The 13,531-nt window shown below is 41.0% G+C and overlaps 2 protein-coding genes across 3 annotated transcripts; one reads left to right on the top strand and one right to left on the bottom strand.

The window, feature by feature from the left end:
• Nucleotides 1-1,059: 1,059 nt before the first annotated feature.
• cdc20 (cell division cycle 20 homolog) lies at nt 1,060-8,026 on the top strand. 2 transcript variants are annotated; one of them, XM_084706995.1, is made up of 11 exons: nt 1,060-1,210; nt 1,630-1,833; nt 4,337-4,488; nt 4,574-4,670; nt 4,749-4,871; nt 5,058-5,254; nt 5,354-5,448; nt 5,554-5,788; nt 7,248-7,373; nt 7,456-7,573; nt 7,752-8,026. In XM_084706995.1, exons 2-11 carry the CDS (start codon nt 1,656-1,658, stop codon nt 7,928-7,930), a joined length of 1,500 nt encoding a protein of 499 aa, XP_084563121.1. In that variant the 5' UTR covers nt 1,060-1,210; nt 1,630-1,655; the 3' UTR covers nt 7,931-8,026. The 2 variants fall into 2 exon arrangements, with proteins under 2 accessions (XP_084563121.1, XP_084563122.1); XM_084706996.1 differs by lacking the exons at nt 1,060-1,210; nt 1,630-1,833 and adding an exon at nt 3,586-4,215.
• Nucleotides 8,027-8,782: 756 nt separating this feature from the next.
• On the bottom strand, nt 8,783-12,985 carry elovl1a (ELOVL fatty acid elongase 1a). Its single transcript, XM_084706997.1, has 8 exons — nt 12,683-12,985; nt 11,716-11,813; nt 11,394-11,584; nt 11,181-11,261; nt 9,892-9,948; nt 9,682-9,787; nt 9,385-9,524; nt 8,783-9,262 (listed from the first exon to the last, which is right to left on the bottom strand). The coding sequence occupies exons 2-8, from the start codon at nt 11,774-11,776 to the stop codon at nt 8,954-8,956; spliced, it is 945 nt and encodes a 314-aa protein (XP_084563123.1). The 5' UTR covers nt 11,777-11,813; nt 12,683-12,985; the 3' UTR covers nt 8,783-8,953.
• Between the last annotated feature and the right edge of the window lie 546 nt (nt 12,986-13,531).

The following is a 13,531-nucleotide window of genomic DNA, read 5'->3' on the forward strand; positions in this document are numbered from 1 at the left end:
GGCCATCAAATAGCTAAGTTTGGACTGATCCCTGCTGCAATGCCTCTTACCAAAACAGTATTTGTACTATATTACAAAGTGTATCTCATCCAGGCCACTTCTATACAAAATATAAATTGAATATAGACTATGCATGGCTCTCAAGTTGTGTGTGTGTGTGTGGGGGGGGGGCATCTCAGTATGTCTGCGCCTCGTCCATTAATTGTATATAGCAAGTTATCCTTTACACCACAGGGTGAGAAATGGTTGAAATGCATGAGAAATACAAGCTGTTGTGTGAGAGCATGAGAAATGATATGAGTGAGTCTCACGGCTAATGCGTCATTTAGTCATTTTTTTAGCAGACGCTCTTATCCAGAGCGACTTACAGTAGGTACGAGGACATTCCCCCCGAGGCAAGTAGGGTGAAGTGCCTTGCCCAAGGACACAACGTCATTTGGCTCAGCCGGGAATCGACCTGGCGACCTTCTGATTAATAGCCCGATTCCCTACCACTCAGCCACCTAACTCCCTAATGCATGAGATTAGAGCCCAAATATACTGTATGTATGTACTAATATGTCCTAACTGCCCGTATTCTTAAATGAATGCAAATTATTTACAGGTTGCCAGGCTAACAATCTCTTGTAGAGCTTGCAGTTCTTGTAAACAACAACTGCACCTTTACCTCATCTCAAACCTTGTATTTCTAATTTTGTTTTTAGTTTTGTTGAATATAAAAATATTGTCAACAGCCTTGTATTGATTCTGTTATTTAAGCACTACTTGCATTGGAAGGAAAATTGTCACTATTGTTCATTAGTTAGGCTACATACACGTTTTACAGTGAAATAATTTCTTCTTCACAAGTTTAATTGACTTCGTAGATAGATTGCATAGAAGATACAGAGCTAGATGGATTTTAATCCTTAAGGAGAGAAGTTTCAGCGTCCTCGCAAGCCAAACATTTTGATCTGCAGGTGGCGCTCTGAATTTTATCCTCCCTCTACGAGAAGCGAAACGAACAGAAACAGCTGTTCTTTGTTGTTGTGCATTACTTAGGAAGTACTGTTTGTCTTTCCGCCAATCAGACTGTATGCCAACCCCAAACAGCTTTTGAACAAACCAATCGTTGCATCGCATTAGACATTTAAAGCAAATTCGTCACTACGTTCCAAAGATTCAAATTTGAGAGTACTCAACTGGTAGATACGTTTCAGCAGTTTTAGAGGTAAGACTGTTTTCTTTGTAAAAGAAAGATTGTTTTCGAAAAGTTGTTTCGTTGGTATGATGCCAGACAATTAAGATGGAACACCTTAATAATCGGCGTGAGACCACCATCTTAAACAAGCTTCGCAAAGCTATATTAGCAATACTTAGCTAGCCAGCTTGCTAGTTACCCACTGTTCCACTGTACGAGCTACCAAAGAGTATACTGTAGAAGCACCGTCAATATAAGTTATTTGGTACTACTCAGCTGTGTGGTGCTGGTGGAAGCCTGGGGCTAGCTAGGGAAAACGACTTTTGTAGCAAACACGGTAGTCCTTTGTTCAACTAAAAGGTTCTTTAAGGTTTACTCTGCGGACTAACAGTTGTAAGTAGTAGCTACATCTTTATTATTTATTACGTATTACATTTCTTAAATGGTAGGTAATCCCTGAAAGGCTGGTTCAATCATGGCGCATTTTGGATTCGAGAACGACATTCAAAGCATCCTGAAGCTGGACATGCCAATCACCAATGCACCTATGGCAAGGTGGCAGAGAAAATCCAACACATCGACCACCGTTTCTAGCAATCCCTTAACTCCGAGCAGATCTCTCAGCATGTCCAAGACGCCCAGCAAAACACCAGGTACAACCCAGTTTAATCATTCTTGGCATTTCCATCTATGTGGCACTTAGACCTAGCTATTTAACTTGCTATCTGCAAGTCTTAACAATTAAAGTCCCCTTTGGAAAACAGCTGAATAGATGGGGATGGTGTAGTCTGCAATATATCTCCACCATTCTGCTGAGTGGGATCTAAAAGCCAGCAGCATGGATAGGTACTTTGTGGTCTGTGCTTTCTCTTACTATTGCTGCTGAGTGGACATTACAAGCCAGTAGCATCTCCCACCAGCTCTTTAACACTGCTGCGCAATTGTCTTTACAAGCTTGATGTTAAGTCTCTTGTTTTCTAGAATTCTGTTTTGTGTCCTATGGTGTTTCAGGTAATATAGGCCCTTTTAGGCAGGTAAGTACATAGGCTTCTCGTTAATCCAATATTTGAGTAGTTTACTTTTATTTATATATGCTGACTCTTCATTGTAAAATGTTGCATGCATTTTATTTATTCACTTATTTGTTTTCAACATGTCATGTTTCCTATGATGTAGTATTCTTTTATGGTATGTGTGTGCTTTGTAATATGTTGGCACTTCACATTCTCCAGGAGAGTGCTCGAGCATCTCATTTCAGAGAGGTCAGGGAATATTTCTCCTTTATTTGCCCAAATGGGTGATCTTTATTTATAAACAATCAAGCAGGATCTCTAGTCGTAGTCACTTCACTAACCAATCAGCATTTATTAGCCAGTGCTATCGTGTTATAGGCAACAACGACTCACCCTGTAAGAAATCAAAAGGATATGAATACTTGTTCATTTAACTTTCAACCTATAATCCATGTTGAACATGCACAAACTACAATTAAATCAGAGATTTCTTAACGACAATCAGGCGAGAGACAAATGTAGCCATTTACCTCCATAGATTCCCAGTAATTTTCCACTTCGCGCAATCAACCCCAGTGGAACTCTGGTGTAGCTGCAACAAAATTTGGTACAATGGGGCTTAATGGGGAATGGACAGGCTCTGGCAAAGCACTCAATTTTTGTTCCTACCTTCATCTATGGTAATGACGGTTGGGTCATGACTGAAATAACTTGGTTGCGCGAGTACAAAATGGATGGATGGAGGGTGGCTGGCTGGCTTCGGAAGTAAAGCCGCTGCTCATTGGAGTCGAAAGGAGCCAGTTTAGATGGTTTGGGCATCTTGTAAGGATGCCCCCTGGGCACCTTCCTAGGGAGGTGTTCCAGGCATGTCCAGCTGGGAGGAGTCCTTGGGGAAGACGCAGGACTAGCTGGAGAAATTACATCTCCACACTGCCCTGGGAATGCCTTGGGGTCCCCCAATCGAAGCTGGTTAATGTGGATGGATTGATTTGACTTTGAACATCAAACTAAGGGTGATTCATCTAATTGTAGCTAACTAGGTACCAGCATACTTTTTTAGCGTTTGTAATTTGCGGAGCCACTTCAACAAACTTGCGTCTCATTTTAGTCGCCGACAGCCGGTTGACTTGAAGCAGTGAGTGCCATCAGACTTGAGACCAAGGGCGGCGCCAGATCATTTTTAATGCAGGTGCTGAGGGGGTGCTAGATCATTGACAGGGATTCTCTGGCGCCACCCCAAAAAATTAAAATTTTGGGGGGGGTGCTTGGGTCTTTTTTGGGGATGCCGAACCACCCGCTAGCCCCTCCTTAGCGCCGCCCATGCTTGATACTGCGCCGAGGCTAGGTCAATAGGTGCGTTTGACTTCATGCAGCCCGGGTCAAGTCAGCCTGCAGCCCGGCTGACTTGAAGCAGCCAATGGCATTCTCAGCTTCAAGGCTGTTGGCGCCGCCGGTGCTGCATAAAGTCAAACACCTATTGTTACGAATGCCATCAAAGTACTGTGAGAGCAATTCGAAAACTGCCAAGGACAGTCGTTTAGTAAGCCTCTTCTCTAATTTGAGTTCTGGAGTGTCTGGTTGTAAGTTCTAATGTGAGAACAATTAAATATGCAGTTTGTCAGGAATACAGTAAGCAAACTGCGCTGAATCGGCCATGATGAAATGTATTTATTTACAGGGGCAGAGTACATTAATGAACATGACAACGTGTGCCAGAATTGGCCAATATGGCTTTTCATCTTTAGACCCTTGACGGAATGTTAGTCACCCCCAAAAAAATTATACAAAAACACACTAGCCTAATTTAAAAGGTCAAATGTGATTGATTCCAAGCACACTAAATCGTTTAAATACATTATATAAGTAAGACATTTTATCGAAAGTCATATGACTGATGTAAACCCACCAAACCACGGGAAGCAGAACATCCGACTTGACAGCGCTGTCAACTCCTCCCCTGACTGCAACCCTCGCCGATCATTTCATCCAGCCGATGTCGAACACCCCTTTTGACTGGGATAGGTATTGCTCAGTGGTTGAATATTTGACTGTAGATGGAATAAGTTGCAGGTTCAAACCCTGTAGATTTTGTATTCAGATTAGTTTTTAAATATCCATGTAAATGTTTTAATTCTAACCAAAGGCAAAAATGGGAAGACCCAATGCACACCAAACAAAGTTGGAGGTGACCGTTTCATTCCCACCCGAAACGCCAAACAGATAGATGTGGCAAGCTTTCTTCTTACTAAAGAGAATGAGCCCATGGACACAAACGCTACATCTGAAATATCAGCAGTAAGTATCACAATTTGATCATTTAGGCTTTTTTCTCCTCCCCCCTTCAGTCCTGGTGTTTTATTCAGTCAATTGTTTGTTGTAGGACAACCAAAAAGCCTGGTCTGTAACACTTAATGGATATGATATTGAGGAGGCCAAGATTCTCCACCTGGGGGGGAAACCTTTGAATGCTCCAGAAGGTACAAGCAAGTGTTTTTATCTTTTATAAATGTGTATCTGAGTTATGAATAGTTTGACATGCTCTCTTTTTTTTGTAGGTTATCAAAACAATTTGAAAGTCCTCTACAGTCAGGTCCCTACACCAGCCTCAACAAAGACAAGATACATCTCAACCGTTCCTGACAGAATCTTGGATGCCCCAGATCTCAGAAATGACTTCTGTAAGTCCTATAGGCCAATAGGGCAACAAACATCTATTCGGTTGTGGAGGTGGTAGTGATAAATTCCTAGTTTGACATGCAGGCACACTTGCATATCAGCTGGGAGATGGAGGGAATGTGCCACTTTAATGCATTTTGGTACTGAGGGGCAGGTAAGGCTTAACTTTTGTATTTTTGTTCTGGAAGATTTGAATTTAATAGACTGGAGCAGCCGCAACCTCTTGGCTGTAGCTCTTCACAACAGTGTGTACTTGTGGGATGCGACGCAAGGTGACATCATCCTACTCATGAAGACTGAGCAAGTAGATGACTACATATGTTCAGTATCCTGGACCAAAGAGGGCAACTACCTGGCCATTGGCACCAGGGACTGTAAAGTGCAGGTGAACTGAATGTACTCCGCCCACAATTGACATGCATTAACCAGAAACATTGCTTTGGGGTTCTGTTTTTTTCAATGCATTGTTTTGTTATTGCGTTAGTTATGGGATGTGGAAAACCAAAAGCGGCTTCGTAGCATGGCCAGTCACTCAAGCAGAGTTGGCAGCTTGAGTTGGAACAATCATATTCTGTCCAGGTTGGTGCTCATCTTTAGGATCTTGCGACCTTTGTCCCTCTTTGTGAAATTGCCACTTGTTTTTGGTATTTGGTGTGTTAACTCGTGGCTTTGTTTTGTCCATAGTGGTTCTAGATCAGGTCACATCCACCACCATGATGTGAGGGTGGCCGACCACCACATCGTCACCCTTACAGGCCACTCTCAGGAGGTGTGTGGCTTACAGTGGTCCCCAGATGGTCGGTATCTGGCTAGCGGCGGGAACGACAACCTGGTCTACGTTTGGCCTGGTGTGAATGCGGGCATTCGGAACAGCGACAATGCCGTACACTGTTTCAATGAACACCAAGGAGCAGTCAAGGTGAGATGGCTGACCTCATACACATTTTTGTTAATGCCGTTCAACATCTGCCTTCAAAACTTGCACGGTAAAGTGGAACTGAACTGCGATTAGACACAGTGATATTATAATAGTATATAGATTTAATGAATTAAAAAAATATATAACATACAACTCTATGCCATATTCTATAAATAATCGACATTTCTTGTGTGTAAATTATGTACTTAAAAAGAACTGGACGCCGCCATGTTTAAATTACATACACATCTGACGTCCGGTCAAACTGCATAAAAAAATTTAAGTCGACCCATCATACCCATCCCTGTTCATCCTATGGCGTATGCTTTCGAACCAATCCCGCAGGACCGCAGTTGTCCCATATGATGCAGAATGTGTTTTTGTCGGATGTAAATATAGTTAACACTCACAAGTTGAACAACACCGAGTGGTGATGTACTCGTAGCTAGCTACTTGTCTTAACTGCAGACAATGCCAACCGACAGAATTGATCTGATCAAAGACCTGCATAACCAGGGTGTTTGGTGGGCCACCAAAATGATCGTTCATCATTGAGCACAGGCTCTTTCCCATGCTGTGTGAGGAGAAAGACCTTTTATGTTAGCTTATATGTGTAACCTATGCTCGGTCTGACTCTGACCCTGTGTTGTTCTGTGCATCTGACAATAAGTTTTGAGCGCCCTACACATAGCTGGTAGCCTAAGTTTCAGTTACTAGTAGCCCCACATGCTCACTGGTTGAGTTGATAACTTGTTCGCTGCTAGGTTAAACAAAGTACAGTGTAGGAAACGTTACGTAACGGAGCTAGCTTTGGCTACCGTACAATCAGATATCAATTTAGGAGCTAGAGCAAGATGTTAAAAACGCCAGTGTGTGTATTAACGTTAGCGTATTTAACAGGTTTATAAATATAAACCACTTCTGTAAAGTGATCCCTGCAAACTCTGAATCCAGGGGCAGCTGGCGGGCTTTGGCGCTGTATAGGAATAAGCCATTTTCGTAAAACCGATTGCCGCTTGGGTAGGACATGATGGTGAATGCCTTATGTCTTGTAAAATGTGTTTATACAACCAACCAGTAAGATCCTACTTAACACCTTGTTTTAGTTGGTTCGTTTAAAGCAATTTATACTTCTGTTCTCCCTGAAATCTATCAACGTCTATGTTGATAACTGCTAGCAGACGGCAGTCACAGTACCTAACCATTCTCGTGACGTCACAGACATGACGATTCAAAGATGGCTGCGCCCATTAGTTAAATAGTAACGTTTTAAAACGTTTTTATTAAAAAATGTAACATTTGCTCTTTAAGTTGTCAGAAAGTTTTGTGATTTTATTTCAATAATTATGAGCCGTACTTCATAAATCAGTTCAGTTCCACTTTAAAGCATGGGGTTTTAATCTGGTTGACATATTCAGATGTTTAATTCATGACTGATTCCCTGACTTGGATGTCTCAGGCTTTGGCTTGGTGTCCATGGCAGCCAAACATTCTTGCCACTGGCGGCGGCACCAGTGACCGACACATTCGCATCTGGAATGTCAACAGTGGCTCCTGCGTCAGCGCATTGGACACTCTGTCCCAGGTAACTTCCACAACAGCCATATATTCTGCCTGTGTTCATGTAATGCATTAAAAGGCCCTCAAAAAAGGTGAGTGTTTTTCAGGTGTCCTCACTGGCGTTTGCGCCAAACTACAAAGAGCTCGTCTCTGGACATGGATATGCCCAGGACAGTGTGGTTATCTGGAAATATCCATCTCTCTCCAAAGTTGCAGAGCTTAATGGTAAGGGTAACTGGCATTAGAACAACAACCCAGTGATGACCTCTGTCTTGGGATACACAATGTATTTGTGGGTAATTGCCCAGCTTGTGTGAATGTCACAATTCCTATGGAATGATTATGGGCACAGTTTCTACATTGTAATGTACCAAAAACACCCCTAACTTCCCTTCCACTCCAGGGCATGAGGGCAGAGTTCTAAACCTGAAACTGAGTCCGGACGGCTCCACTGTTGCTACTGTGGCTGGAGATGAAACAGTCCGTCTGTGGAAAAGCTTTGAGCTCGATCCAGTGAAGAAAAAGGCCAAGGAAAGAATGGTGAAGTCAACTAGCAGCATTATTCATCAGCGAATCCGATAAAAGGACTTGCATAATGAATCATCTTTACCGTAGTCTTATTCTTCAGTAAATTATGTTGGAACTTGTATTTGCTGTATAATAAAGATATCACTTTTATGTTTTGTTGGTATTTGTATTTTGCTGTATAGTGTTTAACATGGGTAATTTGGATGAACAAAACTGACATCCCTGAATTTTTGGGCAACTATGATTTAAAATGTATGATTTTAATAGTACTGTAACCGTTGGCCTATAACGTGTCAACTAGATGGTGAACTGATTTTCAGTAGCGCACAGGTGTGCATGATTTGGACTAGTCTATAGATGACTCACTTATTTGATGACTCACTTATTTGATAGTGACATTGTATCCATCTTGAAATAAATGGTTGCAGTTCAATTGCACTAAGTGTGAGTGATTTACCATAGAAAAACAGTGATGAGTCCCACAGTTGAGCTATAAATTACATTTCTTAAGGAGTAGAATCTGACAGAATTGTACCCTCTTACTCAGGTTAATGGTAACTTTTACATAAGTTTGGCTCTTATCTAGTTTATCCTTTAAGGATGTATTGGTTTGAGGCTTGTTTTAAATAAGTCTTCTGGTAAAACAGGTTTTATTTCAAGTAAAAAAAACAAACATTTGTAAAGAAAAAAAAAAAAATTCTAGTGTGAACTGTATTCAAGGGTGCCGCTGTCTATTATGTAGAAATTTGATGTGAATAGTCCTGCCAAACCAGAAGTGTCAATGGATGAACAGCTGTTGGCCATTTCAAATTAGTTTGGGCTTCATTACTGTCACTACTTCATACAATGTCTTTACAGGTTCACTCCCAAATCACCCCAAATGTGTGAAGTAAAGACCAACTGCCATTACGCCATATATATATATATATATATCCCAAACACGGTGCATAAATAAGTATACAAAAAATTACATTTGAAAATGTTTTTTTAGAAAATATATAGAGCATTTTAGATTCTTGCTTCATGGAGGCTCCTTCATAGTGTCCTTTTTGTTCTCTCCACCATCAGTGGACATAGCTAGACTTCTTTTACTTTGCTTATCAAGACGTTGCCATTTGTGTGGTGCGTGGTCCCGTTCTCCTGCTGCTTGCCATTGGGAATGTGTATGACACCACCGTTGGTGAAGCCGTTCTGCTTGGCTTCGCCTTCTGCCGTTATAGGCAGCCGTTTGCCCCTCACATAGGCTTGCACCCAGAAGTTGGAGAACAGGATAAAGAAGAATGTGCCGTAGATCCAGATGAGATGGATGAAGAGAGGTACTTGGTAGTCACACTTCTCCATGAAGTAGTACTGGGTGATGTGGAGCGAAACAAGTACAAACTGGGTCTATGAAGGAAAATAAAATAGCAGGGTAGTTTTAAAACAATGAATGGTTTGAGAGTGTTAGTGAGGCTGTTTAGTTCATTAACTACTTCATAATAGTATAACTATAAGGTAACTGGACTTACCAGCTGGATAGCAGTCATGTATTTCTTCCACCAAAGATACTTCTGGAAACGTGGTCCTGCAGCAGACAGACCGTAGTAGAAGTACATGATGACATGGACCATGGCATTCACCAGGGCATGGAAGGAGCCCATTCCCCCTGCTGCACACAAGGCAAAAAAGACAGATTTTATAGATACTGACATTCACCAGAAACAATTTATTAATTCAAGTTCACTCAGCTTCAGTTAACATGTACGCAACATTGAATACATTAGTTTAGTTTTCCCCTGGACAGAACCGTAAAGAGTTCGGCCTACCAGGAGTGAGTGTCACACCCCACCACCAGGTCCAAGGCATGAAGGAGTGATGGAAGATATGTAGAAATGTAATCTGGCTGTGTTTCTTTCTCAGAACAAAGAATACCTGAAAGACAGTTGACCACTCAAGTTACTTTTATACAACAATGTAAAATAGCACATAACTTCTTTACTATGCGAATAATCAAGTGCTTGGAGAAAGAAACTTACTGTGTCAAGGAGCTCAATAAATTTTGAAAAATAAAACAACCACGAAACTCGAACCATCTGACGAAAGAACGTGGGGAAATAACTTAGTTCTGGAATCACAATAACTTAGGAGCCATTACAAAAACACAGTCACAACAATGAAACAATAGAATATTTTCAGTTAAACACAGTCACACAAAAAAGGTTGTTTTAAACCTTTGTTAAATCAACTGGCCATAAACTGCATGAATGTATTCAGTAAATAACATGAACCATGTTTAGGATAGAGCAGAAGTTGTGTTGAATCCATCCACATTTGATAATAATGACAATGGGCCTCATTCTCAAACATTTTCTTAAGTTTCTTCTGAATTGTTTCTTACGGGCTTCGGAAAAACAACGTAAGAAAAAGACATCCGCCAAATTCATAAAAGCTTGAAAATGTGTTACTACGCAGCAGAAGTCTTCTGAGCTGTGCTCCCCGGGAAGAGTTGTCTTAAGTTAAAAGCGCGTCCTCGTGCTCCTGAATTTGCATACATACACGCCCCGACAGCTCCTTATAAGGGCACGCAATAGCAGTGACGTGTGCAGTCAGAATCGACACAATTAGGAAAGCAACAGGAACGCAAGTTATGTCCAAGCGAAAAGCAACCGGTGCACAGGTGCAACGGTGCAACATCATACCAGTAAGATGAGCAGTGGAATTGTTCTCCACTGGATTTAACAGTGTGCACACTAAGCAAGGTTAATTATTATAATTATTTAAATCCGAGGATGTCTGTTATGGCAAGCCATTTTATAATTTAACCAATGAATTCTTGATATCCAAAATTCTAATTCTTGATATTCAAATTCTTGATATCCAAAATGCAATTCTTGATATCAAGAATTCATTGTTTAAATTATAAAACGGCGTGCCATAGTCTGTAGAGTTGATGTGAACGCAATCACCAACGATTTCTCACAAATTCATTAACACTTCTAACACGGAGAGTTTTCTTAAATACGATTCCCCTTGTGTTTTTTTCAAGGAATCGCATTTGAGACAACTCTGCCCGACTTACGACTGTTATTTCAAGTTCGGAAAGTCTTCTCAAGTTCAGAACAAATCGCACAGGAGAAAACTTTCATGAATGCCAAATGTTTTCCTAAATCCAATTCAGAAGAAATTCCTTCTTAAATTCTTCTTAACTGCGTTCGAGAATGAGGCCCAATGTGTTTTGTGCTGTCTTATTGGCTCTGTGCATGGAAACGCATAGTACATTTCCCTTTAAAAGATCTTTCATCAAGGCTTTCATTTTTCACCTTACCCTGAGAGCCTGTGGGCTGCTGGATAGATCACACGGGTCACATCTCCATGTATACGTGGTTCCCCAGCCAGACATCAGGAACTAAAGTGCATAGCAAGCAGCACAACAAAACTGTAATTTCTCTAATAATATATTTTCAAACTCAAAGTCCTTTACGTTGCTTTTGTTATAAATAAAGTGAAATAAAAGTTGAAATAAATGAAATTAGCTCACCTCATAGACTATGTAGGCGTTCAGGGCCACCATGGAGAAGTTATAGCCAATCATGGCTGATTTGAGATGGAAGGGCTTGCGGTTAGCCATGAGGCGAGGACCAGCATACACAGAGAACAAGATGTAGCCCAGAAGTATGACTGTCATCTGGATGGGGTTTTGCATCAGTAGGTAGTCCCTTACTCTGGCATCTGTGCACAAAAAAATACATGTCACCAATAATGTGAGTCTACAGACTTAAAGATACACATTTTTCATAAACCACAGCTCTGAGAGCACTGGGAATCAGTTGTTAAAATTCAATACTGGAGTAAGCACTCACCAGTTCTCTTCAGCAGATAGTCGTGAAACTTCAGGATATTGGAAAACACCTCTTGTAACATGTTGAATGTTAAAATTGTCTATCTTATAGAAAAAGGCCTGAAATGTACACAAACACACAACAATGAATCAAAAAGATGCAGATACTTGGATCTAAATGCAAGATGATACTTATGAGGGGGTTCTGTTTTCAACTCTCAGAGTTTAGTTGAATTTATTTTCTAGGTTAGGTTATCTGTTAATGTTTGTAATTTCTCATTGACCCCAGGCAACACCAATATCAGCGCCAATATCTCACACATAGGCATAGGTTTAGGGGTGGACAGTAGGTACATGTCTGTACTACCCATGTCAAGAGACCATTGAAACACCCCCACCAGTAATTAGCAACAGAACAGGGTTAGTGTTAACATTTGAGTGAAGAAAAATATTCCCACTAAATGTTAAAATTAAACCTACCCCCTCGATCCCACAAAAGGTTAATATGCTTTGTGGAGGTAACAACTTTAGTTTCTCTTCTACCTGAATAGACAGTCCTATAGGAATTCACATAATGTGAAGAACCAAGTCCTCACTGCTTGTTCTGAAAACTAGTGAAACAGCATTTGGGGTGTCCTGTGCTACTCAAACAATGACTTTGTAAATGACTAACAGAGCCTGTCAAACAGGTGAGGCAGAGGGTGAGCCCATTTGGGCAGCCGGCAGAGTCATCATTTGAGCTCACGAGATAGGAATTGATGGTTGGAAGCAAAAAATAATTTTGAAAAATCAATCAAGATAAAGAATGCCTGTGACTGCCCTTTCTCTGAAAGCACACCATCACACATGGCAAATATATGGGTACATACATAAGTACAAAGGTCTGACATTTAATTGATTTCAATAGAAAATAAATAACTTATCATGGAGGTTTAAACATGTTGTATCCCTTGGATTTCAACATGCTGTTGTGTTAACAGAAAACTCACCTCACCACTGTCTCCTTGTCTTAAGGGCTACAGCCAAACAGCCGGCACAGAGATACCTTGCGCTCACCTGAGGCAGCAACCAGGTCAGTCTCAGTAAAACACAGCAGATGAAGAAAACCACTGTGACTGACAGTGTTTTGTTTGTTTCTTTGTTTTCCACTGAAATCCACAGTTGTTGTCTGGAATTAAGACTAGAAGGAACCACAGAGAGCCAGACTCAACCAAGTAAGAGAAATAGATGTGTACATGTACAAGGACAGCTATAATTAACTGGGAATAGAAAACATTTTGTCTAGATTTAAACTGAAGGCCAAGCACACTACTATGTGACAACGCCCACTAAGAACCACACCTTGTTTCACCACTAAGCCCCACCCTCCTCTCCTCACATTGCTTCTCTATGATTGGCTCATTGAATAGAGTGGGTTTGGTCATTCATTGCCTGGTTGGGTTGGGTTCTGATTATTAGGGGTAGTAGGTGGTGAGAAACCAGTAGCAAACTCTCAGAAGTGAAAGACCTCTTTGTTAAGCAATGCAAGCCATGACATAGCACGCATGCATGAGAAAAACACATTTGTGAGTAGTAATGAATAGAGGAATCGATACAATGAGCTTCATAACAAAATTTGAGCATTATAATTTGATCATTCTTTTTTGAATACAGGTTTTGACTAACCCTCATAAATAATAACATGAGAATATGATAATTATCATGAATGCAATTGTCATTTTTCCATCTGTGGCCTGTTCCCTGTAAATACCACTGTCAGACACACGGATCCCTGTCACAAAACCCTTATCACCCTTGCTAACCTCGAGGAAAGTAAGACTAAGGGTACATTTTGATGA

Source organism: Hypomesus nipponensis, chromosome 10, assembly GCF_054491055.1.
Source record: "Hypomesus nipponensis isolate SF chromosome 10, ASM5449105v1, whole genome shotgun sequence".
NCBI lineage: Eukaryota > Metazoa > Chordata > Actinopteri > Osmeriformes > Osmeridae > Hypomesus > Hypomesus nipponensis.

Excerpts from the sequence above, each read along its gene's own strand:
- cdc20 (XM_084706995.1), top strand. The coding sequence starts at position 1,656 with ATGGCGCATTTTGGATTCGAGAACGACATTCAAAGCATCCTGAAGCTG. Across the intron at positions 4,671-4,748 it reads ACCTTTGAATGCTCCAGAAG|GTTATCAAAACAATTTGAAA; the intron begins GTACAAGCAAGT and ends TTTTTTTTGTAG. Across the intron at positions 7,574-7,751 it reads CAAAGTTGCAGAGCTTAATG|GGCATGAGGGCAGAGTTCTA; the intron begins GTAAGGGTAACT and ends CTTCCACTCCAG.
- elovl1a (XM_084706997.1), bottom strand. The coding sequence starts at position 11,776 with ATGTTACAAGAGGTGTTTTCCAATATCCTGAAGTTTCACGACTATCTG. Across the intron at positions 11,585-11,715 it reads CTATCTGCTGAAGAGAACTG|ATGCCAGAGTAAGGGACTAC; the intron begins GTGAGTGCTTAC and ends TTTTGTGCACAG. Across the intron at positions 9,263-9,384 it reads ACATGACTGCTATCCAGCTG|ACCCAGTTTGTACTTGTTTC; the intron begins GTAAGTCCAGTT and ends TTTCCTTCATAG.